The sequence below is a fragment of the Astyanax mexicanus genome, chromosome 1, assembly GCF_023375975.1.
Source record: "Astyanax mexicanus isolate ESR-SI-001 chromosome 1, AstMex3_surface, whole genome shotgun sequence".
Taxonomy (NCBI): Eukaryota; Metazoa; Chordata; class Actinopteri; order Characiformes; family Acestrorhamphidae; genus Astyanax; species Astyanax mexicanus.
The window spans coordinates 107520337-107545686 of record NC_064408.1 but is presented as its reverse complement, the minus strand read 5'-3'; the positions used below and the strand labels follow the sequence as shown (position 1 = coordinate 107545686).

Below are 25350 nucleotides of genomic sequence, written 5' to 3'. Positions count from 1 at the left end.
GCCTCACTGTTCAGAGACAGAGATAAATAGACACAGGCACAGGCAGGACGGTGGATGGATGGACTGATGGAAGGAAATATAGACATTATCCTGTATCGACTGAATATTACATAATTGCATTATGATAGGAAATAAAGGTTACCAGGAACAATAAATAATTAAAGATTTAGATTTACATGTGCACCTCTTGGTCATATTTATTTAGCTACACATACAGAAGTAGTGTGTAGTGCATGTATAAAGCTTTTAGTAACAAGACTAAATTAGTAAATTGCAATTAATTTGATTTAAAAAATAAATAAATAAATAAATAAATAAATAAATAATAATAATAATAATAATATATTCCAACAATATTTATTAAATTTCTAATCAGTTACATCTTCCTACAAATCATTTAAACCCTAAAAGGTTGTAGAGTATCAGAATCAGTAACAGGCCAGTTTCCAAAGCCCAGATTAAACCACATTAAATCATAAGGATGTCACTGTAGTTTATTCCAAGACTGCACTTAATCCATGTCTAGTAAATCAACCCTATGTTTACTGAAGAGATAAGTGCTCCAGGCATGTGTCCTCACTATTTGTGTGTGTATGTGTGTGCTCACTGCACAGATGGGTTAAAGGCATAGGCCAAGTTCCATCTGTGTCCAGCACAAGTAAATATGGCTGTCTCTGTCACTGTCTCCACTGTAGAAGTGTTTGTTGTACAGGGAGTAGGAGACATGTATGAAGTGTTTATGATAATTGATCATATGCAGTGGCGATTCTACAATCTGTTGGAGCCCAAGGCAAAATTTCACAGTGGGCCCCTTCAATCAGCATTTATCAACATTATAATATAAAGGGAACACCTACAGATTTTTACATTCTGAAAATATACAGGTTTCAGTATCACTGTATTAGCAGAAAGCTCCAAAGCTACTTTGGATGTATACAGCTCTGGTAAAAAAAAATAAAATAAATAAGAGACCGCTTTAAAAAGTTTCTTTGATTGTACAAATTGAACACCTCCGTAATACAATCAAAAGGAAGATGGATGATCACAAGATATCAAACCAAGCTGAACTGCTTGTGTTTTTGCATCAGGATTGGCAAAACGTTATCCAAAAGCAGTGTGTAAGACTGGTGGAGGAGAACATGCCAAGATGCATGAAAATTGTGATTAAAATCCAGGGTTATTCCACCAAATATTGATTTCTAAATTTAAAACTTTATGAGTATAAACTTGTTTTCTTTGCATTATTTAAGGTCTGAAAGCTTTGAATTATTTTTGTTATTTCAGCCATTTTCATTTTCTGCAAATAAATGCTCTAAATGACAATAATATTTTTATTTGGAATTTGGGAAAAAAGGTGTCTGTAGTTTTTAGAATAAAACAACAAAAGTATTGTGACACCATATCATTAATTAATTAATTAATTAATTAATTAATTCATTTATTTATTTATTTTTATATATTGCTTTTTGGAGCTATTGGAGATTTGGAGATTGGGCTGTGGAGATTTGTCAGCATTTTTGATGATCACTACCCCACCCCATCCCCAACTCCCAAGCTGATCATCATAATAGTTCCACTAATCCACAACTTAATGCTGGGGGGCTTAATGCCCCCCTATTCGCCCACACCTGACATTAGGCATGGTGCCAATAGGGTTATGATTATGGTAACTGCTTCAAAGAGACCTGTTTGTTTGGCAATACTTTTGTATAGGGTCTAAGTCGTGTAAGTACATTTTGTGTGTGTTTGTGTGTGTGTGTGTGTGTGTTAGCAGTGAGTGCAACTTGAAGTAGCTGAATGCATTCATTAGAAGGGGTGGCTACATGTGCACACGTCAGATCTTTTCCTCATCTCTCACAAAAAAAACACACACACACACACACACACACACACACACTCACTGAGTGACCTTGCTGCACCCTGTGCTGAATGATTAACTCTGAGAGAGTGATGATTAAAAGTTCAAAAGCTGAGTGGAGTTAATACAGGCAGAGAGAGAGTGCTACTGGTTAACAGTGCTCACGCCTGTGTCTCCACTACCGGCCTGTCCAGCCGGCCTGGCCTGCTGATCAAAGCCTGAGTTACATATACTGCTTCCCCGTCCCACACACACACACACACACACACTCTGTTCCTCTGTTTGAGTGATAAAGAGTTCCTCCCTTTTAATATGCAGGCCAACCTAATTTTGTTTTCTTTTGGGTTTTTTTTCTCAGTAGATTTTTTAAGATCATTGGTGCAAAAGTAAAAAGAAAAAACAAGAACCAGTACATTGACAATACAATGACAGTACATTATTTACTAAGTCATAAAATTTGAAGGTAACTGTCAGTAATTTACATTTAGCTGCATATAAGTTTATCTCAAAAATGCCCGAATAACATTGTCAAAAAGTACAATTACATTAAAGATGGAGATACAAGGTTTGTGTATGATAGCAATGATATGCTACAACCTGAATCAGAGAAACAATGCTTTTCACATTTACTGTGACCTGGATTAATGTACAGATAGCATAAATAGCATAAAAGGTATTTAAAGCTTTATACAATAAACTTAATTTTAATTATTAACATAAACGTATTCCTTCATTTCAGGTATGCAATGCATTCCAAAAAAGTTTAGGTCTAGTAATGAATAAAAAAAAATAACCTAAATGAAGGTGTGATTTATTTGAAAGACAAACCTTTGTAAAACATTATAAATATGAAATTACACCAAAAAATCCCCTTAAAATCCTTTTGCACAAAATGTTATTTTAAAACTATATTGTATTTATTAAAGTGTTCTAGTTCTTGTTCCATGTTGCACTGTGTACTTGTACATCAGATGGAATGACAATAAAAGCCTCTTGACTTGACTTGAAATGTTATTTAATTATATGATCTCAGACCTCAACATGATCCATGAGTGCGTTCAGGTTTTGCTTGCTTATTATGAATAACTGCGAATTTGAGATTTGAGTGGTGGGTATTCAGGCCAATTCGAAAACAATGAAGCTCTGAAAACATAGTATGGCTACCTTCAGTGATCCACAGCAATATATACATACCTATTCAAGCTGGAATTACTGCTGCAGAAGGGTATCACAGCATATAGTGCTGCTGCCTGTAGCAATAGTGAATAACAGTGTTTAGCTTTTAATAAATACAAAAATAAAGCTTGTGTTTGTCAGCCATTGTTAGAAGTACCGAAGTCCAACACACTACCTTTGTCAGTCATTGTTTAGGAACAGAGGTTCAACACACTGCTATTGTGCATCTTCACCCCTCCAGCCCCCATTGTTTTGCCCTAGTGTTTGTTTCACTCAATCCCACACTGACACACTCCAGCCAAGGACACTTGACCCCAAAGGCAAGTGACATGCAGCAATGACATCAGCAAGACTTTAATTAGTGTAATAGAGAGGACGAAGGGAAGCATATTTTCAGAAAAAAAAAAAAAAAAAAAAAAACTGAGAATGCCCCTCCCATACAGTCTCCCACATTGTCTATTCCTGCAGGAGCTGTGCAGGAGCTTACAGCCATGCTAATCAGACAGAGATTCGTTGCCTGTCAACAGGCACAATAATAATCTTTGTCAAGAAGCGATGCCGTAGCATGCCAACAGGAGCACGGCTATCCGCTCCCTAAACGCTCCCCACGGTCCCAATTTGCCTGGGATCACGCCCTAATGATGACCCTAGGCCCATTTTTAACAATTATTCGCCGTGGCCTTTCAGCAATCATTCCACTTCTGTGAACAGTTCAGCTTCCCGTGTCCTCGCCTCATAGACATGATCTTCACCCAGCTCCCGCAGTCAGTGCAGTCAGCGCAGTCAGCAAGCACAATGCAGTCAAACACAGAGCAGGAAACACTCAGACACTCCAACTCTGTTACACTGGGCATGCTGAACATGCCAGACACACTTTCTGATTTTTGGACATTTCCCGGTTCTGTCTGAACGTCTGAAGAGCAGACGAGCTTCCCAAAAAAAAAAAAAAAAAAAAAAGAAGCTGCCAAATACCAAACAGCCCTGCAATACACTCTTTTGAATAAAGCTTCTCAATAGATTATGACTTGTAAATTTTTTATTTAAGAGCAGGGGTGTGCCATTCAATATTGTATGAAATAATATCTCCAATGTTATTAAATATAGTGAACGATATTATACCCTGAAATATCATGCCATGCCATCATACCCCTTATTAACACATCAGGGTACTACTTTTTTGCAGTTTTTATATATTTATTGCTCATTTTTCACTATATATGTACTAGAGACAGATTATATCTGTATATCATCATTCCTGTTACTTCAGTTATGGATATATCGATTATTATTGCCATCTCTAAAAAATATAGAAACAACAGAACATGAGATTTAAATTGCATTTAAATATCTAAATGTTGTTTAAACATGGAAAGTACTGATATTTAGTGATATAAAATAATAATAATAATCTGTTGTGTTTGGGTACTTTTGGAAACACAAACTAAGTTGAGTGTAATCTGTGGGAGTGAGCTGTTTACACATCTCCATCGCTTCTGTCACCAGCACTTTGTGCAGTGCGGTACTGTTTCATATAAACGATTATTCGACAATGAAATTTGTAGTCGACAAATGTAAATAATCGACATTGTTAATTATATTGACATTGTTAATTATAATGTTCCTGGAACATTAATTCTGTAACGATACAAGCTAATCTTCCTGGGACCTTTTAAAATGTTGCTAAACATATTTATAATGCTCTCTGTTGGATAGGACGGTGTGTACCACTGTGAACATGGAGCATGTTGCCAACATTCCTAGATGTCGCCACAAGAGGAATATTTATGACAAAATGTACAGATGGATAGGATGAACCAATCAAAAAGACAGAAGGTAAACTCCAAGGTTAAGGTACATCAATATCAAGTTGCAAGATCTGTCTTGTCTATACCAGTCTAATTTACACCAAGAAATCCAAATAAATTAAATACAGTTGAAAATCTGTTTCAAAGAGTATAAACAAACATGCACAAACGTGCATATTTAAACACCATCTGATATGTAGGACTATTATTATTTTTATATGGTTAATATTTGAGAGCTCATTGCTGCAGTTCAATTAGGATAATCATCCTTCCACAGCGAACGTACAACAATCAATTTACCACGTCCGCATCAGAAGGTGGAACTGACATTCTCACAGTTGGTAAAAATATGAGGTTTAATAACAGTCAACTCCTGTGCTACGCTGCAGCTTTCAAACTTGAGTAATCTAGACATGAATAATAAATTAGCCTTCACGTTTATATACTTTTTCCCCCCCTTCACCAAGAGCTGTGTTATTTATAGTTCCATCTTTCTTACAGGCTTAAATATATGACAAAATATTTTGACATTTTGATGGCAGAGGGAGCCGGGTGCAGCCCAAATAAACATTTGCTTAATCAATCTCTAGAGTTCGGCATCAGCCGTCGCCTCCTACAGCGTTTCTGCGCTGCTGCCCTATAACAACTAGAACAACAGCTACTACTCATCTATACCCAGGCCTCCATCCCTACAGACCTACGGTCTTTATAGCCCTGAAAGATGCCTTTGCTGTATTATCTGTGCATTTATCTGTGGAATACTATATGTTTTAGCTCTTAAAAAATATAAAAAATGACTTATTTATTTTGACAATCCATCATATTATTTATAAGATTTTTTTCCAGGCTTTATCACTTTTATTTCCATGAAAATAACTAAATCAATAATTCAAATGACTAAATTTTTAAAAACAGCTTTTCATGTAAGAAAATGTTTACCTGAAAAGGGTGTTTTAACCATTTAATATAATTATCCAACTTGCTCAGGCAGCACTGCAGATATTGTTGAAATCTCGCCCAATCCCACATCAAAGAAAACTGTATAAAATAAACACTCTGATTAAATCTTAAACAAAACTGTAACACAGTGTTTGTGCCTAATTTTAACAACTATACTGCAGACATAAAAGGCACATTATATTTATACTGATCCTGTAGAGAATGTTTCACATATGACCTCAGAGTCTGAGTGACCTTGTTTAAATGTATTAATGCAGTAAAAAACAAAACAATTACACATACTTTTGTTTAGAATATATATGAATAATAAATAAATAAATAAATAAATAAAAAAAACAATGGCCTAATTGAACAGCTGTGCGATGCTTAAATGTCACTCCATGTGCTGGAGCATTTCAGAGCATTTCACAAGTGAGGAAGGTGTAAAAATGAATAACTGCGAATTTGAGATTTGAGTGGTGGGTATTCAGGCCAATTCGAAAACAATGAAGCTCTGAAAACATAGTATGGCTACCTTCAGTGATCCACAGCAATATATACATACCTATTCAAGCTGGAATTACTGCTGCAGAAGGGTATCACAGCATATAGTGCTGCTGCCTGTAGCAATAGTGAATAACAGTGTTTAGCTTTTAATAAATACAAAAATAAAGCTTGTGTTTGTCAGCCATTGTTAGAAGTACCGAAGTCCAACACACTACCTTTGTCAGTCATTGTTTAGGAACAGAGGTTCAACACACTGCTATTGTGCATCTTCACCCCTCCAGCCCCCATTGTTTTGCCCTAGTGTTTGTTTCACTCAATCCCACACTGACACACTCCAGCCAAGGACACTTGACCCCAAAGGCAAGTGACATGCAGCAATGACATCAGCAAGACTTTAATTAGTGTAATAGAGAGGACGAAGGGAAGCATATTTTCAGAAAAAAAAAAAAAAAAAAAAAAACTGAGAATGCCCCTCCCATACAGTCTCCCACATTGTCTATTCCTGCAGGAGCTGTGCAGGAGCTTACAGCCATGCTAATCAGACAGAGATTCGTTGCCTGTCAACAGGCACAATAATAATCTTTGTCAAGAAGCGATGCCGTAGCATGCCAACAGGAGCACGGCTATCCGCTCCCTAAACGCTCCCCACGGTCCCAATTTGCCTGGGATCACGCCCTAATGATGACCCTAGGCCCATTTTTAACAATTATTCGCCGTGGCCTTTCAGCAATCATTCCACTTCTGTGAACAGTTCAGCTTCCCGTGTCCTCGCCTCATAGACATGATCTTCACCCAGCTCCCGCAGTCAGTGCAGTCAGCGCAGTCAGCAAGCACAATGCAGTCAAACACAGAGCAGGAAACACTCAGACACTCCAACTCTGTTACACTGGGCATGCTGAACATGCCAGACACACTTTCTGATTTTTGGACATTTCCCGGTTCTGTCTGAACGTCTGAAGAGCAGACGAGCTTCCCAAAAAAAAAAAAAAAAAAAAAAGAAGCTGCCAAATACCAAACAGCCCTGCAATACACTCTTTTGAATAAAGCTTCTCAATAGATTATGACTTGTAAATTTTTTATTTAAGAGCAGGGGTGTGCCATTCAATATTGTATGAAATAATATCTCCAATGTTATTAAATATAGTGAACGATATTATACCCTGAAATATCATGCCATGCCATCATACCCCTTATTAACACATCAGGGTACTACTTTTTTGCAGTTTTTATATATTTATTGCTCATTTTTCACTATATATGTACTAGAGACAGATTATATCTGTATATCATCATTCCTGTTACTTCAGTTATGGATATATCGATTATTATTGCCATCTCTAAAAAATATAGAAACAACAGAACATGAGATTTAAATTGCATTTAAATATCTAAATGTTGTTTAAACATGGAAAGTACTGATATTTAGTGATATAAAATAATAATAATAATCTGTTGTGTTTGGGTACTTTTGGAAACACAAACTAAGTTGAGTGTAATCTGTGGGAGTGAGCTGTTTACACATCTCCATCGCTTCTGTCACCAGCACTTTGTGCAGTGCGGTACTGTTTCATATAAACGATTATTCGACAATGAAATTTGTAGTCGACAAATGTAAATAATCGACATTGTTAATTATATTGACATTGTTAATTATAATGTTCCTGGAACATTAATTCTGTAACGATACAAGCTAATCTTCCTGGGACCTTTTAAAATGTTGCTAAACATATTTATAATGCTCTCTGTTGGATAGGACGGTGTGTACCACTGTGAACATGGAGCATGTTGCCAACATTCCTAGATGTCGCCACAAGAGGAATATTTATGACAAAATGTACAGATGGATAGGATGAACCAATCAAAAAGACAGAAGGTAAACTCCAAGGTTAAGGTACATCAATATCAAGTTGCAAGATCTGTCTTGTCTATACCAGTCTAATTTACACCAAGAAATCCAAATAAATTAAATACAGTTGAAAATCTGTTTCAAAGAGTATAAACAAACATGCACAAACGTGCATATTTAAACACCATCTGATATGTAGGACTATTATTATTTTTATATGGTTAATATTTGAGAGCTCATTGCTGCAGTTCAATTAGGATAATCATCCTTCCACAGCGAACGTACAACAATCAATTTACCACGTCCGCATCAGAAGGTGGAACTGACATTCTCACAGTTGGTAAAAATATGAGGTTTAATAACAGTCAACTCCTGTGCTACGCTGCAGCTTTCAAACTTGAGTAATCTAGACATGAATAATAAATTAGCCTTCACGTTTATATACTTTTTCCCCCCCTTCACCAAGAGCTGTGTTATTTATAGTTCCATCTTTCTTACAGGCTTAAATATATGACAAAATATTTTGACATTTTGATGGCAGAGGGAGCCGGGTGCAGCCCAAATAAACATTTGCTTAATCAATCTCTAGAGTTCGGCATCAGCCGTCGCCTCCTACAGCGTTTCTGCGCTGCTGCCCTATAACAACTAGAACAACAGCTACTACTCATCTATACCCAGGCCTCCATCCCTACAGACCTACGGTCTTTATAGCCCTGAAAGATGCCTTTGCTGTATTATCTGTGCATTTATCTGTGGAATACTATATGTTTTAGCTCTTAAAAAATATAAAAAATGACTTATTTATTTTGACAATCCATCATATTATTTATAAGATTTTTTTCCAGGCTTTATCACTTTTATTTCCATGAAAATAACTAAATCAATAATTCAAATGACTAAATTTTTAAAAACAGCTTTTCATGTAAGAAAATGTTTACCTGAAAAGGGTGTTTTAACCATTTAATATAATTATCCAACTTGCTCAGGCAGCACTGCAGATATTGTTGAAATCTCGCCCAATCCCACATCAAAGAAAACTGTATAAAATAAACACTCTGATTAAATCTTAAACAAAACTGTAACACAGTGTTTGTGCCTAATTTTAACAACTATACTGCAGACATAAAAGGCACATTATATTTATACTGATCCTGTAGAGAATGTTTCACATATGACCTCAGAGTCTGAGTGACCTTGTTTAAATGTATTAATGCAGTAAAAAACAAAACAATTACACATACTTTTGTTTAGAATATATATGAATAATAAATAAATAAATAAATAAATAAAAAAAACAATGGCCTAATTGAACAGCTGTGCGATGCTTAAATGTCACTCCATGTGCTGGAGCATTTCAGAGCATTTCACAAGTGAGGAAGGTGTAAAAAAAAAAAAAAAAAAAAAAAAAAAAAAAATTAATCAACTAACATCGGTGCTACTTCTGGCAATTAGAAGCATGCTGATAATGATATGAGTTTTCAGCTGTTAAGAACGAAAAAAAGAGAAAAAAAAAATCATTCTGCCTTCAGGCCATGCTTTAATTCCACACTCTATCTATAAACAATAATCACACCAGCAGGCGAAAGTTAAGGGTGTTTTTCTGCTCTTGGTTTGTTGCTGGGCTGCAGTTTGGGGAGCAGTGTGCCCATGCCCCTCCCCCGGTGTTGCCCGTGGCACGATTGACCTTCAGGAGCACCGAGCTAGCGAGCAGTGCGGCTAATGCGTAGCGCTATCGATTAGACCGCAGCTCGGCTAAGCCCACTTGGCCCGTGGCCTCTACTCCCACTTCAAACAGGCCGGCTGTCTGCACGATTCTGCGCCCTGGGAGCGGGGCGGGACGGCCCCGTGGTCCTGAAGCCCCCAGGCTTTGCACTGCCGAGAGACAGCGCTATCAGGCTAGCATCTCCAACGCCACGGCACTGTGGCAGCCTGCAAAAACTCGCTAATGAGTGAACTGCACTCAGACCCCACGCGGCTTTGTTTTAATTGTTCAGATGATACACTCTCATGTGCTGCCGCTTAAATGAGGAAACCCCGACCACGAGGCACAGCCGGCATTTGGGTTTCGTCTAATTGAGCCACATGCGTTTTGAATGCATTAGCAGTTAGCGTCTGGCTCGGGCGCAGCTCGCGAGCGGCTGAAAGCAGCGATTACAGTAGGTGTTGTCATGTCAAAGGAAAATGTTTAAATGCTTCCAAGTGCTGTATCAGCTGGATTCACCACACTCGCGAAACCATGGCAGCTTCCCGAATCAAACGGAATGAAACGGACATTTTCAGAGGCATCAGAAAAAATGTCTGGCAGCCTCATTACGCCGTGATTAATTGCGGTAATAGTGGACAGCAAATTCGCTTAAAAACTTCTGCTGTTCTCCTCCATCATTAAATCAAGCCATTACTGTTCTCGTGTCCAAAACAAGACATTGTTGGGCACCGATGTTCCACTATTCACTTAGTTGTAATTAAACCACTCGTGAACTTTAAAGAAGCCTATTATACAGTATGTGTGTGTTGCTAACTGTGACAGCCGTTCCACTAGAGTGCTCTGTAGTTTGCACTGTAGTTGATTAGAGCAGGAAATCAGTAGATTGCACTTTTTTTTTTTGTACTCCAGACTGGCACCGGCCTGGGAGAGAGCCAGAGTGAGTAGACTAAGATGAAGAACATAATTAAGGAAACATATGAAAGCCGGCGCTGGGCCCGTGATTAATTAGCCTCCTGTCGATACTCTCATCAATACCTGATTAACAAATGACACACTGCCCAATGAATGCTATTGATCCCCCAGCATTCTGATGCATTAACGCATTGGAGCTGCTTCGTAAACTGGGAAAGCTTGCAAAAAGGGGGGAGAGACGGAGAGAGAGAGAGAGATAGAGAGAGAGATAGAGAGATTGAGAGACGGAGGGAGAGAAAAAAGACAGAGTAGGAGAGTTGATTGTACCAGTTAAAGTTGCTCCTAACTTTTTGAAAGACACTCAAAAAATTTATACATTAAATTGGCTTGATTTAAATTAACATTATGGTTACATATTGCAAAGCAGTAAAATTGCAGATATCAACCCTGTTTTAACTCAAATTATTACTCCCAAAGAAATGAATGGGCACCCTTGATATTACAAAGAAGTACATACATTTATAACACCCAAAATCAACCCAACTACAGGAACCACCGGGAATGACACTGCAAATGCCAAGTAACCACCTTTGAGAAACTCCTAAGTAATATCATGGAAACAACTTTGTCAAACTGTAGCACCAATATAACATGTACTTAGAAACACCTCAGCACCCACCTGTGGGACTTGGCTTTTTAATCAGACACACAGTTGCTGCAATTTATATTTCGTAAATAATAAATGAGATAGCGATGTTTCATCACTATCCAAATGTCACAATATTAGAAATACACCAGTTAAACCTAACTGATCACATATGGTTCCATAATGGACACTTGTCAGCACCTGAGAAAAGCACCTAAGCAAACACCAGAGACACCAACAGTACCAGACTAGTAACCACTCTGGGACACCATGACAACTACCAGTGATACCAAGGCATCCATTTAGCAACCAGGCAACAACATAACAGTTACCACCTGGAATATAACTGAAACTAATTATTAATACCAAAGTTAACACATAGCAACAGACTACAAACCACTTGTGACCACTTAAACTGCACAATTATTCTGCATTTACTTCAGTAAATTCACTTTTCTAGTGTCCATATTAAAACAATGCATCAAAACAACATACTCTTTAATTTACAAATTAACTGGTTCTAATTCAAGGTTAATCAGTACTTTAAAACAACCAATTCAAAATGAATTAACATAATAGATTGTTTACATTAGTTTAAACATTAAAACCATCTAAAATCTATGACATCTGCCCTTTTCCATTTCTTCTGTTTTGAACTACTTACAATTTTGACTCAAGCCATTTAGATGCATTCTTTTATATATATGCTTACACCAACACATTACATTAATAAAGATGGTGAGATGAAAACTTTAATAACTGCAAAAAAGCAAGAAGGATAAACCTAAAAAAAAGCCTAGTCTCATTTTCACACAAAGGATATTTAAGACATAAGGCCTCATTTAGCCACAAAGCAAAAAAAAAAAAAAAAAAAGTCCAGCACCTGGCCATTCGTAAAACGGTTCCTAGTCACTAAACAAACCCTCACTTCACACCAACTTAAATAAACAGCCCTGCTTGGCAGCCATTTCTTCCAACCAGTACTTAGCGACAGCGCCATACTGTATAATTTCAGCTTTAACAAATGACCGCTGAGCACAGCCAAAATGGGGCTCAATCGAAATTAATGGTGCATGGGCAGCCCGACATCAGTGGGGCGGGTTTAGCCCCATTTTACATTAATGATAGTAATGAACACTTCGATGAGGGATGAGCGGGACTGTCCGCCCGTCTGAGCTTTATGCAGGTTAATTAGGTAAGATAACATCATTAACCACTCTCATGCCTACACACGCAATTAATTGGATAAGCCGAGGCCGGAACGCAGATTCAGGTCTATATTTAATCATCTCACCAATCAAGGACAGTTGTGGAGGAAGATCTGTAGGACCACAGAAGGAGATGTCTTATTTAGATTCTCTTTACAACCAGCCTATTAAGTCCAAAGATCCTGATGGCACACTTTATGATTATGGATAATGGAATGGCGGAGAAGAACAATGGTGCTGAAGCGGCACCGCCACCTTGATGATAAAAAAGACATCATGGGCCGGCACGTCCCATGGGCTGCTTATCATCGTGTAAAGTCATTAGTCAAATGCAAAGCCATGATGAAATGCGGTCAAATAAAGGCATATCATTCAAAACTGTCTTTATAAGTCAATGACAAAAAGGGGAAAAATTACAAAGGTAATCTCGCAAGAAGAAAGATTCTCTAAGGTGTGGTGGGAAAGGTTAGTAAGTGGTGATTATGGGAAGAAGTAATACAAAATACAAATTGTATAATATTTTTGCATATTTGAATATTTATGTCTATACAGTAAAACCATGAAGGTAGAAAATAATGCTAAAGCACAGAGGTTAAAACACTGGTTTTAAAACTGTACAGTATTCATAACAATGCATTTTGTTTCATTGACGGATGATAAATAATGCCTTTATTGAGAATTTTAAGTTGTGTATGTGACTTTGACTGACCTAAATCCAAATATTTCCTAAAGTTTTTCTCCTAATATGTCCATGCACATACAGTATGACTTGTTTACAGTATAGTGCCTAGAAACATGGAGTTTCAGTGATGCAGACGAGTAAATGATCAGGCCTGTTTGTGAGCAATGTCCATGAAAAACAATCTGCTAATATTTTATAAGAGAGTAATCACTCTGTCCCCTACCAAAAGGACATGAATAGCCTAGTTACAGGGCAATCAATAACAGAGCAGCGGGTGAAGCAAGCAAGTGAGAGAGTGTGAGAGAGAGGGAGCGAAAGAGAGACTGAGTAAGTGAATAAGTGTGTGTGTGTGTGTGTTTAGGCAGACATTAGCTATGCTCTGTGTCTGGCTGGTGTTGTGAGCAATATGCCACGTTTACACCTATCCTTCACAGCAGCTGTTTGATTCCTCTCGCTGCCTTTGTGGTGAAGTATGTTTTTAAGCACACTGCGTAAATATTGTATGAGAAACCTTTGTATGAATTGTCACACTGCATAATGAATGTTTACAAAGCTATATGATGGCTTACCTTGAATGGAACCTCATTACAGTAATTGATGTTGAGGAGTAACAAAGCTCTCTTTAGCTCATAAAGTAACTTTCAGTGAGGGCAGAGGAGAGGCTCTTTGAACGGCTGTTCCAATAGCAGGCGACCTGCATCAATAATAAACACAGGTTTAGAATAGGTCTGCACTGGAGAGGCCATCTGGTAGATGCATGTCACTGTAATATTATCTGTGTGCTCTTACCGGGAGTCTAACTGACATAACCCCTGAATTATAGTTAACCCCTGATTATGGTTAAAAACATCTGCAAATCTGTTTCCAGAATGTTCAAAAGTCAAAAGAAAAATAAATTAAATAAATAAATACAAATAAATGTTTTGAACTCAAGCTAATTAAAAAGAGTGTATCATGCTTGTTCTGTAATAACTATTTCTACTGTGTCACGGATCTACTCCAGAAAATCCTATTTTATTGGTAGACATGCTGGGTATTCATTTATTTATCTATTTAGTTAGCAAGCTAACATTAGTTAGATTAGCTAGTTAGTTTAGTAAGTTACCTAGTTCAATAGCTAATAAGTTAGCTAGCTATTTAGCTTATTATCAAGCCTACAAGTTAGTTGATTGGTTAGATAGCTAACCTAGTTATTTATCTGGTTCGCTAGCTTGTTGTTAGCTTGTTAGTTAGATATCAAACCATCACATATGTTAGCCTATAGCCTGGTCACTTTGCTAGCTAACATCTTCACTTAAATGCTGGTCTGTTGTTAAACTGTGTACCTTGTTAGTAAGTGAGTTAGATTAGTTACCTAGTTATAGGTTAGTTAGTTAGGTAATATATTTGCTAGCTAGTTAATTTAACCTGTAAGTTAATTTAATCAGTTAGCTAGTTAATTAAGCATGTAGTTAGCTTAGTTGATGAGTTAGCTAAGCTGGCAACGTTAGTTAATTAAGCTTATAAGTTAGTTGAATAGTTAGCTAGTTTGTTAACTAGCTTAGCTGAGAGGTTATTGTTAGCTAAATTAATTTGTTAGATAGCTTAGGTTAGCTTAGTTAGTTAACTAGCTCATTTTTTAGCTAGTAAACTTTAGTTAGCTAACATAACTAGCTAGTTTGTTTACTAGTTATCTAACTTAGCTAGCTAACTGGTTAGATATGTTAGCTATTTAGTTTGCTAGGTAACAAGCTAGCTATTTATTTGTTAACTAGTTAACTAGGTTAGCTAGAATGCTATAGTTACCTAGGTAAGTTAGGTTATTAGTTAGTTTACTAGCTTAGTTAGCTAACTAATAAGCTATAGTTATTACTAGCTAACTGGTTAGATATGTTAGTTATTTAGTTTTCTAGGTAACAAGCTAACTGTTTATTTGTTAACTCATTAACTAGCTAACTAGGTTATCTAGAATACTATAGTTGCCTAGGTAGGTTATTAGTTAGTTTACTAGCTTAGTTCACTAACTAATAAGCTATAATTATCACTAGGTAACTGGTTAGATATGTTAGCTTTTTAGTTTGCTAGGAAGCAAGCTAGCTATTTATTTGTTTACCAGTTAACTAGCTAACTAGGTTAGCTAGAATGCTATAGTTACATAGGTAGGTTATTAGTTAGTTTACTAGCTTAGTTAGCTAACTAATAAGCTATAATTATCACTAGGTAACTGGTTAGATACATTAGCTATTTAGTCTGCAAGTTAACAAGCTATAATTTTTTTGATAGTTAACTAGGTTAGTTAGAATGCTGTAGTTATTTAGATAGGTTAGTTATTTAGTACGTTATTTGGTTAGTTTACTAGCTTAGTTAGCTAACTAACTAGCTAACCCTAACTACTTTGTTTGTTAACTAGCTAGGCTAGCTAACGTTAACTAATTAACCTAGTTGTAGTAGTTAGCTATGAAACAATCGCATATGTTAGCCTATAACCCATTCACTCTGGCAAGGAGAATACATGTAAAAAGTCAGCTTGCGTGTAAGGACAGTTTTATTTATATAATGTCAATTTTTACCTCTTTATTTGAAGGCTTGTCTGTTGTTAAACTCAGTGTCTGGATAATTGTCCTCCAGCAGGTGTGAGCAGGGCGTGATGAGTAGCGCCATTGTGAGTAGTGAACGCACAGACCGCACATAAAAAAAAAAACAGCATGGACAGGGACCGCGTTTGTTCATAGCTGGGGTAATTAGTGTTATCTGGCTAATATATCAGACTAAACTGCGCCTCATCAGCAGTTTAGCTCAAATAAAATGAGTATATTTAGGGTACAAACAAACCAGAGCCCGATTTAACCGGACAAAATAGCGTTGGTATGAAAACGCCCTTTTATTCTAGCAGCTTCTTTACCTGACCACCCTCATCACAACACCGCATGCTAGAGGTGGGCGGATCGATCCAAATATCGATAATATCGATACCAACGCTGGTATTGGTATTGAGCAATACTCGTGTAAAAATATCGATATTCAAGCTTTTTTCTCTGCCGCACGCACTGACTGCTTCGCACAAGATTCACCACAGTCTACTCTCTGGTCTCTTGTTGTTGCCCATGAGTCACATGGCTCAGCAAAGCCAGCCAAACCGGCACTCAGGTAGGCTCAGCCTGGCCCCGCCCACTCAGCGCTCTCCTCGAGTCCACACGCCTCTACCTCAGGAGATTTGTGTTGAGTGATATTTTTTTTACACTCTGTTTATTTAAGAAAAACTTACTTGGTATCGGATCGATACCAAAATTCCTGGTATCACCCACCTCTACCACATGCTCTGCTCACACCACGCCCACTACTAAGGTACGGTGGCCTGCTGGAGGACAATTAACGAGATACTGAGTTTGACAACAGACAAGCCCTAAAATAAAGAGGTAAAATTAACATTATATACATAAAACCGTCCTTACACTTAAGCTAAAATGTTTCATGTGACCTCCTTGCCAGAGTGAATGGGTTATAGGCTAACATATGTGATAGTTTCATAGCTAACTACTATAACTAGGTTAACTAGCTAACCTTTGTTTGTTAACCTAGCTAGCATGATATAAGTTAGTTAGCTAGCTAGCTAGGTTAACAAATAAACTAGCTAACTAGCTAACTAGTTAGTTAGTTAGATAACTAACTAGCTATCAAATAACTAACAAATAAACATACTATATTGTTACCAAACAAACTATATAGCTAACGTATGTAACCTAGTGTAAATGTCATGAAAATACTACTGCAGCAACAAATATGTTTTATTGCATTTAAGTATAAGAGCAGAGCTTTATTTTTTTTTTGCAGTAAAGTTACCTTGCCAAGACACTGTCTTTGTATTAAGTAGCTAATAATAATAGTACTACTACTACTGCTACTACTACTACTACTACTACTACTACTAATAATAATAATAATAATAATAATAATAATAATAATAATAATAATAATAATCAGGACAAAAACATATTTAGTGTATTTGTTTACCTGTTAACATGCCTTGTCTCGTATACAGGCTACAGGTGTAGGTGATACAAAACCCTTTTTTTTCTGCAGTAAAATTAGTTATTTACATTCAGAAAATTTGAGGGCTTTGAAATCTCCTACAGGAAACTTAGTGAATCTGCCTGTCCACTGTCTACTCCACTTACTAATTTCAGATCAGTAACAGGAAGTAACAGAAACCCAAATTCTGCAGGTTTAAAAACAGACTTAAAAACTAAACAAACATAACGGAACTAAAGGGTTGGAGGATTTTTTTTTTTTTATATAGTTTAATATTTTCTATTACAGTGGCAATTATGCTTTTCACTAATGTTCCTTATCAAACATTACATATTTTTATGTAATGCCTGAATAGAAATCCTCAATATTTAGTGGTGTAATGCCATGCAGACAATTGACAAAAATCCTGGCCTGTTTAAGAGGTTAATGCATGTGTGAAAAAAGTAACCTTATTAAAAACGTGTTCAGTATTTGGCCCTTGATCCCAGTTTTTTTATTTAGGTTGGTTTAGTTTTTGCTTCATTTTGTGCATCACATACGTTATTAAATTATTTTTTTCTCTAATTTCTAATAAAGTTGCAATATATATTGTATAGCATATTTGCATTAAGCTGTGCAACCATATTCTGCATTCCTTATTTTAATTTATTGTTGGTAGATAAAGTAACAGTACTTTTAGTGAAGTTTTTTTTTTTTTCAGTAGATAAAAGCAGTGTAACCGATGCACTGGTCTCAGGTAGAGTGTACCATCACACGTGCAACACGTTTCCTCTCACAGAGTGTGTGCGCCAGGCCGGCTGTCCGACATCCTGCCTTCTCAGGTTTCAGAGCCTCTTCTAGATTAACACTGGCCATGCAAATGCTATTAAAAAGGGCTTCATGAGATGCTTCTGCTCGGGGGTTGTCCAGGCAAACCCTGTGAACTGCAGATAACGGTTTGGCTGTAGGCCCGGCTCATTTTATTCAGCAACAAGTGGAATTGGTCTCTGTTTGGATGGATCTGAAATTACATCCTTCATCTCTCTGCAGGTGGACGGCAAACGGATGTCGAGCAAACATTTAGCTTAGCACAATAGATCGATAAGAGGATATCCATGAAGGGGGACAACAAAAAAGGAGCATCCAGGAACCAGGATCAGAAGTTTGACTGAAGCGGAATGTTAAGGACATTGAATGAGGAAGACATAATGACCACTGGTGAGTAAATGTTCATAAGATTTTTTTTATTGTGACAGGTCTACTCTGGTATACATGGAAAATGTAAATGAATTTGTAACAAACATATATTATTCTTTAGATTTTATCCTGCAATGCGACATTTGCAACCCTGCACATTGCGATGCTTATTCTGAAACAATGTATTGTGCATAACTAGTCTGTATGTGTTAAGCAGGTTGTGGATCTTAGAACATTTGTTTTGAGAAGATGTGTTAAATGTGATAGTTGGACCTATTGCAGTTCTTGCCCAGAGCTGCTGTGCAGGTCATGTGAGTCAGCTGGTTGCTAATGTAGGCTAGAGCCCTGAACTCATCGTCAATAAGTGCTGAGCAGATGTTTGCTTTATGTTAGTGTGGTAGTGGTTGCAGTCCAAATGGAACATTGTCTTTTTTTGGATGTTGGGCCTTATTAACCAGTATTTTTCTGTGCTGGGCAGACCCAGCTCCTGGAGACCCCGTGACTCAGCCGATCCTGTGGTTGGGAAGAGCTGGCAATCACGTTATTCTGAGAACAACTTTTGGCATATAGAATGTAACAGCTTTTACAGCAAATTGTTTGGGCCTCTCGCTGTATTGCGTTTTATAGCCTCTATAAAACATTCATCCTTCCATCTCTATTTGTAAGAAAGAAAACAAATCACCAAATGAGAAACATGAATATAAAAAGAGGCTCAATAAGATGCACATGTTCAGGAAAAGCTGAAATGTAGTGCTTTATCAGAGAGGTTGTGAGTGTTAGTGTGAGTGTTAAGCAGCAGACTGAGCTGGAAAACAGAGTGTGATTTCTGAATGGCTGTTCACAGACAGTAAATAGCTTTGTGAGTGAGTTACAGTGTCTGTGCAGAATATGAAGTTGTGCAGAACAGCTTAGAACAGCTCTGAAAAAAATAAGAGACCACTTAAAAATGATGAGTGATTTTGATTTTACCAAATCAAAATTCGAATATAATCAAAAGGAAGATGCATGATCACAAGTCATCAAACCAAGCTGAACTGCTTGTTTTTTTTTTTGCACCAGGAGCGGCATTAAGTTATCCAAAAGCAGTATGTAAGACTGGTGGAGTAGAACATGCCAAGATGCATGAAAACTGTGATTAAAAAACAGGGTTATTCCACCAAATATTGATTTCTGAACTATAAATATTAACTTGTTTTCTTTGCGTTATTTGAGTTCTGAAAGCTCTGCATCTTTTTTGTTACTTGGCATTAGCTACTGTTTCACCTCATCCTAGCTTTTATGATATTTGGGTGTTTTGAATTTGTATTATTTTTGTTATTCTCAAAATTCACATAAACTTGGCAGATGGGAAACACACTTCCATAACTCTGGTTAAGCAATCAAAACAACACCTGTAAGAACTGCAGAATTCTGAGTAACCCAAGTTATTTTTGCATAAAAAAATCTGTAATATAGCTCTACCACTTCAGTTCAAATGCTTCTTTCTCTTTCAGTGACATTAGGGATCTTTCAGCTTGTCCAGAAATGCATGTGTAAAGCATGTCCTTTAGTGGTGGCTCAAAGCACAAATTAAACAACCTTAGACAAATACCAAAGTAAAAAATACATTCAAAAATCAGGCCCAATAAGATGCACATATTTGTATGTATGCACATGCACAGAGTTTGATTTCAGAAAGGCTGTTTATAGACGTAGTAAATACCTTTTTGAATGAGTTTCAGGGTCTGTGCAGCACATGCAGGTGTGCAGCAGACTGATATCCTGCAGTCGTCTCTGGCTCGGAACAGAGAGGCGATGGTGGATTGTTCTTGTTCTGTTATTGCCTAATGTAATCTGAAACAATGAGCAGAATTCAGGCCCACTTGTTACAACACACATTACTTCTCATATACACAAAGCAAGGATTCGGTAGCTTAACATGTCTTACAATCACAACTGGAGGAGCTGTGTTTAGTGTGAAAAGTCTAGCGTTTCACTGTAACTTGCATGGTAGGGGATAATCTTTCACATTTTGCCTGGGGTTTGTTTTGCTATTTCAGCAGAAACTTGAGGAAGCTGTGTGACTTACCATGGAGAGAGGAGGTGGATAAAAAAAATGAGTGAATACTGTTTCATCGTGTGGAAGTGAATAAACAGAGATGATCGCTAAAGTTAAATATATATTTATACTTTGTTACCTGAGATTATAAATAAACATGCATCTAGATGCAGTGCTGAGACAATGCCATTGTGCTGTTTGAACACATGGTTATGTATTTTACTGCCTATATCTCATGTAGGGGGTTCAGGTTGTTGGGTATATACTGTAGTTGTATGTTTTCTCTACATGTATGTGGATTTGTTTTACATTTTCTGTAATTGTCTGCTTTTTAAGTTTTTTTTTTTTGTTATAAATTATTATAAATGAAGGGTTATTCTAGGGTATCACTCAAAGACCCGTGTGAAGCACAACACATATTATATCAAGGAGTCTAATTTAGTGTCTGGTGGACTTTTATTTGTTTAGTAAAGTGCTTCTGTGTGAGGCATTCTTAAAGCCTGTTATGGATTTTGTGATGCTTGGAGGAGAACACTAAGCTTTGGCTCTGGTATGTGATATCATTTCTTATGTTATGAAAAAAGAAATCTCACACTAATATGGAAACAAATTAAGACATATATTTTAAAATCTGTGATTCAAAATCAGTGTAAATGTCTTCAGATCTGTGTAGTTACCATCACAGAAGGAAAAGGAAATGCTGCTATTCACTGCTAATTCCAGTATGTTCAGTGACATCCTCTGATAGCCTTTACAAGCTACATTTATAAAAAATGACAATAAAACCACTGGACAAGACTTAGAGTAGCCTATGTACAACGTGGTGTTTGAACTAGTCCCAGAACAGTGTTGTTCTGCAGTTTGAGGCTAAGGATTTTGAGGGTTTTGAGATTTTAAGGGGGTTTGGAACATGTGAAGGCAGAAGCATGAGGAGAAAGAACATTCATAATGAACATGGTAACTTACTGCCTTTTTTCTTTTCCTTTCTCAAAGGTCCCGCAGGTCAGTGGTCTCGGTGAAGAGATCTCACACTCTGAAACAATGGACAGATTTGGCAGTGTAAGTATCCTTTTTCTCTGCCGGGGTCAGACGTCTACCTCACAGTTTTCTATTAAGGTAGCGAGGCAGGCTGACCACTGACATTTAGCATGGAGTATGGTGGCCTGTGAGAGGTCAGGAGGGAGCAGAGTGGATGAGAGGCCTCGGCAGAGCAGTGCTGTGTTCTGCAGCAGACGAACAAAAAGCCTGTTCAACATCCCTGCCATTTTCCCAGGGTTCTGCAACGGCCTCCGTTTCGCCTGGGTTAGATTTTCACTTCTTGGGTTTAAACACAAAGGAACATAATATTTATGTGTCTGATTATACCCCTGTGTCTGCTGTCCTGTCTGTACAGTGAAAGAGAGAGAGAGAGAGGATAGTGAGAGAGAGGATAGAGAGAGAGAGGATCGAGAGAAAGAGAGGACTGTCTATTTTCTGCTCGTGTTTGTGAGCATTCTCTATTTAAACTTAGTAGTTAGGATTTTTTTTTTTACTTTATTTTTTGCCTGCTCCCGATAACAAGCATCATATCAAACATGTTTGATACAAGCAGAAAACATGCATTCCTTTTTGCCTTATTTTTATTTTTTAATGCAGTTCATAGTGGCGTTTCCTTTAAAGCATTAAAAAAAAAAAAAGTTCTCATTTTTTTTTCAAGATTCTGTTTTTGCCTCCTTAATCTGTTAGCATCAAAGGGGCACACATGCATAAATAATTGACTAATTCACTTAAAGGGGCCAGTGTAGATTAATTAAGCCTGAATACTAATTATGTTTTCTTGTCTTCGCCAACTGACGCTGTTGTTGTTCAACATAAAGCTATTAGCTTCATAGCAATTACTTGGGCTGATTTGTGAAAATGCATGTTCTAAAAATATGTTGGAAGAGAAAAAAATAAAAAAAGACCCACAGTAAGCATTTGTTTTCTGCACAAAGAAAGCCAACTCTTTCATCAGCATATCTGTTGTTACAGTTTTACCACAATAAAATGTGGAGTTAAAAGATTAGAACCTTACTTTATATTTTTTGGGGGCAGTTTGTAGTGGTGCTTCAACAGAACACTATCCTTTAGATCTTTTAGATACATGGGCTGACTGCATATGCAAATATAGAGCAGTCCCAAACTGATGTTAACTCAAAGTTTTAGGCAGTACTGTGTAATGTTATGTAAACCAGAACTTTAGTGCTACATTAGGATTAAGGAATAGTTGGGTCTGTACTTGTGATTAAATGAATAAAAGCAACTGCAAAACCTGAAAAAGACAGAGATTAAGACAAATCTTGGATTACACATCAGATTAAATGGAGATTTTTCTTTGAAAGAAAATATAGTCTGAGAAAATGAACTTGTTCTTAACCTCTTAAACTATTAGGTTAATAATTTGGTTATTAATCTTAAATCAAAAACAGTTGTATAGTGTTAAGCTTTTGTTATTTGGAGTCCCACAGGGTTCTATTTTGGGGCCCATTAAGCTGATGAAAATTATGACAGTAATGAAGTGTGGCCCACATACAGTGTTTAAAGGTTTTAAAGGGTTAAAAAGCACTTTAGAATTGAGATGTGTGAGCAGTTTATCTGTAAAAAATGAAGAGGCCACATTTTCTGAATCAATTTTTCTGATTTTGCTATATATATATATATATATATATATATATATATATATATATATATATATATATATATATATATATATTGTCATTTAGAGCATTTATTTGCAGAAAATGAGAAATGGTCAAAATAATGAAAAAGGTACAGTGCTTAAATATTGCAAAGAAAACAAGTTCATATTCATAAAGTTTTAAGAGTTTAGAAATCAATATTTGGTGGAATAACCCTCGTGTTTATTCACAGTTTTCATACATCTTGGCATGTTCTCCTCCACCAGTCTTACACACTGCTTTTGGATAACTTTATGCCAATCCTGGTGCAAAAAGTCAAGCAGTTCAGTTTGGTTTGATGGCTTGTGATCATCCATCTTCCTCTTGATTATATTCCAGAGGTTTTCAATTTAGTAAAATCGAAGAAACGCATCATTTTTAAGTGGTCTAATTTTTTTCCAGAGCTGAAAATTCCAAAAGAGTGGATGCAGGATGGAATAGGATTTGATTATGTTGTGCAGTTACCATCGGAAATTGGTATTATAAACTATGAACTATACTATAAGAAATGTATAGTTTTACTTTACTTCTTCTTACTATATTTACACTTCCATATGTCTGTCTGTTTCAGATATGTAAATGTATTAAAAATGCTAGATTTAGTTATAGGGCAGCTCTGTTATTATACTTTTTTGTGTTTGTTTTTTTATTATTGTTTCTGAATTATAAATATAATACACACTTTTGGTGTGTGTTCTTACATAGAGGGGGCACACATTCTGTGCATTAGAAGAGCAGGGGATGTAAGAGAGAGAGAGAGAGAGAGAGAGAGAGAGAGATAGGAAGAGAGAGCGCAGACTCAGAGCAGGGTTTGTTTACTGCAGCCGGGCTGAGGAAAACAGTCAGACGTAAATGAGAGTTGACGGTTTCATGAAGCACAATTGGTTGATGGCAGATTCAATGTGACTCGTCTGAACTGGGCGCTGATCCGTACAGTATGCAAAATTCACTGTGGAGCTGGTCTATGCCCACCAGCCCTGCGCTCTGTCTGCACCCCCTCCACCCCCACCCAGCCCAGGCACCACCACCTCTTTGACTAGAACCCGAACTGAACAAGCCGTAGCTGTGCCCAATTCCTTTTGACAACAATCACATTCTTTTAAAAACTTCATACATTTCACTTGTCACCCCTTGGAGATTATTTATATATATAACGATAAATAAATATATTAATAAATAATAATCTCTTTCCTCCTCTGCCTGGATATATGGACTAGCAGCTTCACATATGTAGTCATTGGGAGAAAGGGCAGGCTTTTCGCTTTTAAATCCACAAACTGGATGCCTCCGGATGTCAGCTGAATCAAGTCTGTTTTTTTTTTTATCATCCTCCCTCCTTCTTTTTTTTTTTTTTTGGTTGAGGCCCGCTGTAGCACTGTAGTTAGCGTTTGCCTGGCACAAGATCCTAGCCCAACACCAGAATTTTAATGTATTTGATCTGCATTGGAACGGCGCGTCAGGAAGGATCTGGGCCGCTTATGATATTTATAGCATTGCTACAGTTGCGCAGCAGTTTAGTTTTTTTTTTCTTTCCAAACAGGGGTTTGGCAGCGAGCCCGAACACTTGAATAATGATCCTTACCTTTTTTGTCATAGCCCAGTTTATTTATTCAGATATCAACCAGCTGTGCGCTTTGTACTTAAGCGCTTTCTGTTTTGACAAGTACCATACCTAACAGGCAACTTCTGATTCGAAGAGAGAACGCGTATTTGGGCAGTCAAAATAAAAGATTATGTGCAGCTCTCTTAATTAGATTCCACAGCACGAATGACCAAAAGCACTTATTTAGCTGCTGCCATGATCCGTTTCTCTCTTCTGTTGCTATAGAGCTTTTAAATATAGCTTTTTTTCAGTTATTTTTTTCCCATTTGCATGCTATAAGAATGCAATGCATTTTAGATGGCCTTTATTTTGTTACATTATGTAACATTATGTAATCTGTTTAATGGAAATTGTAATGGTGCCTTGTGTAAGTTTTACTTTATTAAGCTCCAAAAATTAATTAATTTATTCATTCAGTTCTAGTTATAGCTTGCTCAAATTAAACATTTACAGTGATCAAAGTTTGATAGCTTTAGGTTTGGCAATTTCATTAGACAAAAAAAATAAACAATAATAATGTTACACATGTAGAAGTAGCGCTGTAC

At 36.9% G+C, this 25350-nt stretch overlaps 1 protein-coding gene and 1 long non-coding RNA gene across 3 annotated transcripts in view; one reads left to right on the top strand and one right to left on the bottom strand.

Annotated features, from left to right (window-relative positions):
- Positions 1-16339, bottom strand: part of LOC125781027 (uncharacterized) — a 46455-nt gene extending 30116 nt beyond the window's left edge. Inside the window, exons 1-2 of the long non-coding RNA XR_007424069.1 lie at positions 15834-16339; positions 13854-13978 (exon numbers count right to left, since the gene is read on the bottom strand). This is a non-coding gene — a long non-coding RNA (uncharacterized LOC125781027). The remainder of the gene's footprint in view (positions 1-13853; positions 13979-15833) is intronic.
- Positions 16340-16373: 34 nt separating this feature from the next.
- ofcc1 (orofacial cleft 1 candidate 1) overlaps positions 16374-25350 on the top strand; it is a 168284-nt gene continuing 159307 nt past the window's right edge. For both annotated transcript variants that reach the window (XM_022680172.2, XM_022680169.2), the window contains exons 1-3: positions 16374-16679; positions 18322-18489; positions 21500-21565. In XM_022680172.2, coding sequence (XP_022535893.2) covers positions 21548-21565 — 18 coding nt within the window. In that variant the 5' untranslated portion in view covers positions 16374-16679; positions 18322-18489; positions 21500-21547. The remainder of the gene's footprint in view (positions 16680-18321; positions 18490-21499; positions 21566-25350) is intronic.